Source organism: Olea europaea, unplaced genomic scaffold (genome assembly GCF_002742605.1).
Source record: "Olea europaea var. sylvestris unplaced genomic scaffold, O_europaea_v1 scaffold630, whole genome shotgun sequence".
Taxonomy (NCBI): Eukaryota; Viridiplantae; Streptophyta; class Magnoliopsida; order Lamiales; family Oleaceae; genus Olea; species Olea europaea.
Genome location: NW_019264661.1, coordinates 108783 through 114089, shown reverse-complemented (window position 1 = coordinate 114089; position 5307 = coordinate 108783). Strand labels below are relative to the sequence as shown.

At 34.5% G+C, this 5307-nt stretch overlaps 1 protein-coding gene across 2 annotated transcripts in view; it reads left to right on the top strand.

Moving 5' to 3' along the window:
- The window catches only part of LOC111389900 (haloacid dehalogenase-like hydrolase domain-containing protein Sgpp), a 2679-nt gene extending 445 nt beyond the window's left edge, over positions 1-2234 (top strand). Inside the window, exons 2-5 of one of the 2 annotated variants that reach the window (XM_023014884.1) lie at positions 626-740; positions 909-1060; positions 1146-1398; positions 1483-2234. In XM_023014884.1, coding sequence (XP_022870652.1) covers positions 626-740; positions 909-1060; positions 1146-1398; positions 1483-1674 — 712 coding nt within the window. In that variant the 3' untranslated portion in view covers positions 1675-2234. Of the gene's footprint in view, positions 1-625; positions 741-908; positions 1061-1145; positions 1408-1482 lie in introns of both variants that reach the window. The other variant, XM_023014883.1, reaches the window with a different exon arrangement.
- The last annotated feature ends 3073 nt before the right edge of the window (positions 2235-5307 follow it).

The window sequence follows — 5307 nt, the reverse complement described above, 5'->3', positions numbered from 1 at the left end:
CCCATTGGAATGAATTTAAATGTCCATTAGCTTATAGATCGTTGAATTTCAGGTAACTATGTCTGCATATACTTTTTCGATTTCAGGAATCTACTATTTCTTTAACTATGTTTGCTTATGTCAATTATATTAAATTTTTTTTTCATAAATACTTGAGATTTTACCATCAATGTGAATACCAAATGACTTTATTCTCAATCATTATGCTACCTGAATATCTCCATTTGCAAATTCCATTTTCTGCCTGATGGACTTAATCACGGTTTGAAGATGCTAAATGTAAGGAGAAATTTTGATCCATGTTTTATGAACAAGGAATATCGTTCTCACCTCTGATAGAGCTGAAAATGAATTTTGTTACGCACCAACAATCTGTGTGATAATTGGTTATCAAGGAAGTGATCGGAAGAATGTTTTTGAAATCAATGATGTCAATTTTGTTAGTTCTTACTGTATAAAGAAGATTGAGGTTCTCTACGGCTATTTTGCCGTGGTTACAAAATTTTGTAAATAGAGTTCTAGTACTTCGAATTGGATGCTTTTTTTATCAAGAGAATAATCTACATATGTTATTGGTTGAAAACAGTTAAAGGAGAACTTATTGATGCATTTTTCTCTTAAACAGCACTTGTTCTCTGTCTCAACTTGCTCCTGTTGAGGCAGTGCTATTTGATGTTGATGGAACTTTGTGCGATACAGATCCCCTCCACTATTGTGCTTTCCGTGAAATGCTTCAGGAGGTGTGACTATTCTTTGTCATTTACATTTATAATTATATTGCCAATCAGATATCGTTATGTATGGAAAAAGTTTCTTTTCTTGTAAAGCGCTTGTTGATTATGTAGCGACAGTAAAAACACCTAACTACTGCTCCACGGGGTTTTTAAAAATGCTGAGCTATTTAACAGATTGGCTTCAATGGTGGCGTCCCAATTGATGAGGAATTCTTTATCAAGAATATTGCTGGAAGGCACAATGATGATATTGCTTCTATTCTTTTCCCTGATGATTATGAAAGGGGTCTAAAAATTTGTGATGACAAGGAAGTTATATTCAGAAGGTGAATTTTATTTTTCTCCTTTATTTTTATGCAATATTTTTCCTTAACCCGCCTTGACAAATATTATTTTGAGTGAAAACTAAAGGTTGGCTAAGGAGCAGTTGAAACCTGTAAATGGTTTGTACAAATTGAAAAAATGGATAGAAGACCGTGGTCTGAAACGAGCTGCTGTTACCAATGCTCCGAGACCAAATGCTGAACAGATGATCTCGACTCTTGGACTGTCAGATTTCTTTCATACTGTAGTTCTTGGAAGTGATTGTGAACATGCTAAACCATTCCCGGACCCCTACTTGAAGGCGCTTGAAATTCTCAATATCTCCAAGAATCACACATTTGTATTTGAGGTTTGAACTCATCCACACTCTTTCAATGTCAGTTGCTATTATTTCAAAAAATTTATATATCTTCTGGTTTTCTAGGATTCTGTTTCGGGAATAAAAGCTGGGGTTGCGGCAGGGATGCCTGTTGTTGGCTTGATGACAGCAAATCCTGCACACTTGCTGATGGGAGCAAAGCCTACTTTTATAATTAAAGATTATGAAGATCCAAAGCTTTGGGCCACTTTGGAAGAGCTTGATAGAATTGGTGGTGTGACAAAAGGTGCAACTTAAACCATACATATATTGCTTATGAACCGGGGAGAATACCCTCTATCAAGTTAAGTTCGGTTTGATGGCTATTTTGTAGGAGAGTTTTCTGATTTATCTCGTTTTGTCATTTTGGACCTCAGTACAAAATTGGCATGATCTAGTGGATCAGTATTGAAATTCTCAAGTCGAATAATAATTTGGGGTTTGTAGTCATGTTATGATTTTTGAGAACTTTTTCCCATCTATAAAATGCAATAACTTTTTATGAACTTGAGTTGGCAGAAAAAACTTCATGGAAACCCTCATGGCTAATTATGTCACACGCCATGGTAAAAACTTGAATGTGTTCGTGTAGATTTTTTGTAGCCTTCTCGCTGAACCTGATGTCTTGATGATTTTGAAAGAGATTTATGACATTTGGTCGAATGTGGAAGTTAGCTTGTCCAAAAGGCGGATAAATGATCCGAGGTTGAATTGGTGCTGGCATTGGATTTATATAATCTTTCAGTGAAGCTTCTCCATGATTTGCTATTGCCCTTGGTTGATCTCGTTAGGGTAATGGTAAAGGATTTTGAACTTAATTCGGATGTTGATTTTTTGTCATTTCTCTCGCTTGTCTCTGTTATCATCTTCGTTGTTTGAAAATTCTTTCGATTTTGGGATCTATTGGTAGAAGCTTGATCTCGTCAGAATTTTGCATAAAATGTGATTTTCTAAAAAGAAAAAAAAAGATATTTAAATCGTTCAATGAATAGCCTAAAACAAATAAAGTAAAGAAAAAAAGGAAAAAAATGCTCTAAATCTAAAAATAACTAATAAACTCAAAATTAAAAAAAAAAAATTATTCCGTGGCAATGGTGCCAAAAATCTGTTCGTGCGAAATTCGTGAGCGTACGAAATTGTTGATGAGTAATAGATTTAGTGAGTTAAGAGTATCGTTCCAGAATGAATAAAATTTAATTGAGTGCACCAGTATTTAATTAGATTCAAAATGATCAAACAAAATTGATTTGAGGTTTTTAATTAATCTAATTTAATTTACGAAAGCGATTAAAATGCGAATTTAATGCGTGTATATATGGGAAGAGTGTATTGGATTACGTATTCACCTACTATTATCTATTCCAATTTTTGATTATATAACTATTTTCATTCATGCATTCTTGACAATCAATAATTCTATTATAATTAATTTTCTTTTTCAAGACAAATTAAATTTATCATAATCACAATCCGAATCTATCCCCAGTTCGAATTCGAATGAATAAAACGCTTGTAATTTCACAATTATTTTAAAGATTGCACATGTGATAAATCTTATTCTTAAAATTTATTGCACATATGTTAATCAAACAGTATTATAAACCTATCGTGATTCTCCCAACACTACAACAAGCAATCATATATTGAATTGGTGATTAAACAATCATATAATAAAATTAAGCATGAAAGATTAATCAAGAATTTAACTAAACTACGTGTCTTGAATTAAAAATAAATAATAAAGGGTTTTAACTTCATCCAATACATGAGAAAATTAGCGTTGTATAATGTTGGAATTAAACGAGGAATGACATCACCAATAATTTGAGGGAATGTGACGAACTCCACAATTTTTCTCAGCTTCTATGCGTATATATATATCAACTCCAACCAGCTTCTTCCAAAAAAGAATTCAATTCTTCTCTCCCAAAAGCTGCGTCTTTTCTACGTATATGACTTGCTCCCGACGGCCTTTTTTGTCTATATATAATAAAGCCCAGCAGCCACCGGCAATTGTGTATTAATTTAGCAACAGGCCACGCAATTGTATGTGTGTGTGATTAAATTCCAACAGCCCTATTTTCGTTTGTTCCCTTCCGCCGGTATTTCAGTGTGTATTTATTATTAGTGCAGCCTCTATCGTATGTGTATCTCCTCCACCCAATTTTTCCGACTGTCGTGTGATGTGTATATATAGGATTATTCTTCTTGTACATTGGGGGTGCCATAAGGGTGTCCCAATGTATGTTGAAATTGTTGTTCGAAAATTCAATGGAAAAACGAAGTGAAATGGAAGTAGAACAAAAGCGAAATGGAAAACCAACCGGATGCCCATTACATGTCCCATGCGACCGCAAGGCACTTTGGCTATGCGGTCGCATGTCCATTACCAGAGAATGGAAGCCCAGTTTCGAGTACTCCATGCGACCGCATGGAGTTATACCATACGGTCGCATGGTAGTTCAGGAGTGATCGTTGGAGGCGGTTATGGTTTGAAATTGACGGCTTTTCAATTATGAATTGACACCACTTTGCATAGCTATTCGCGAAATTATTTTCTTTCGATTTAAAACCACCGCAAGTGTACGGTTCATTAACAAGTAATAAAGTGGATTAAATGAGTCTGAATATCGTCCCACGGAGATTGATTAATTCAAATTTTACCTACCGTAGCCTTAACCGAAACTAAATTACCAAAGTGAATGTAGACCTAATTAAACCCCAATTATGCAATTTTTTATGATTAAATTGAAATTAATATGCAAAACAATAATTTAAAACTCTAGAATGAAATCAATTGTTGAGAACGCACGTTTGTTGTAATCAATAGAAATTAAACACACTAGGATCACGATTTCCCATGCAATTATCACTTTAAACTCTAGTTTCACAATATGACAACATAATTCAATTGTTGACGAATCAATGCTCCTAAGTCTATCCAATACTCTCTCTCGAGATGTATCAAACCTATTTCTACATACCACCGGCCTATATTTCTATGACAAGTGCAAATGTAAAAATGCATATAATTTTATGAACACTTAAAGATTCACGTAGGGCATAGCGGTATATTTCTATCCCCTATCGGACCCTACGATGATTTATATTATGTCAAATCTATTCCAATTCTCTCGAATGCAAGAATAAATCACCCAAACTCACACAATTACGAGCCCTTAATTGCGGAAACAATAAATGCATATAAATCATTCAAAACAAAAGAAATATGTTTTAATGTCAAACTGCAAAACTTAAAAATTAAAGATCCAACTACATGGTGCATCGATCTCCTAGTATAATAAAAATCTAGTCTAGCATAATGGGAAATAAAGAAAAACAATAATTAAAATCAAGGAAGAACATCACCCAATTGATTCTTGAAGTGAAATCTTGAATCTTAAAGTGGATTGCCTTCTTTTTGCCTTGTTCTTCCTCTCCAAATCCTCTATAATTGTGTATATTCCCCCCCCCCCCCTTTATGTTTCAGGGTCTTCTGGTATTTATTGGAGGCGGAATTAGGTCAAGGAAGTCGCCCAAAACCTTACTAAATCGTGTTTGAGTCGAATAAGGAAACCTGAGATTTCGTCACATTTTTATACCATGCGACCGCATGGTATAAAGCCATGCTACCGTATGGTTCAGAAGTTTTAGCCCAGATTTTTCCCTGTACTGCCTTGTGCGACCGCAAGGAATTATAACCATGTGGCCCCATGATTATAAAAAAATTTTCGTTGAATAGTTTTCAGTATTTTGGTCATAACTTTCTCTCCCGATTTCCGATTTAAGTGATTCAAAGTGAATTGGAAAGAAAACTCAAAGATATACACTTTTGATGGAAGTAGGCTTCCTCCAATTCTGATGTTTACTATGCCAAAAATGGATCTCAAG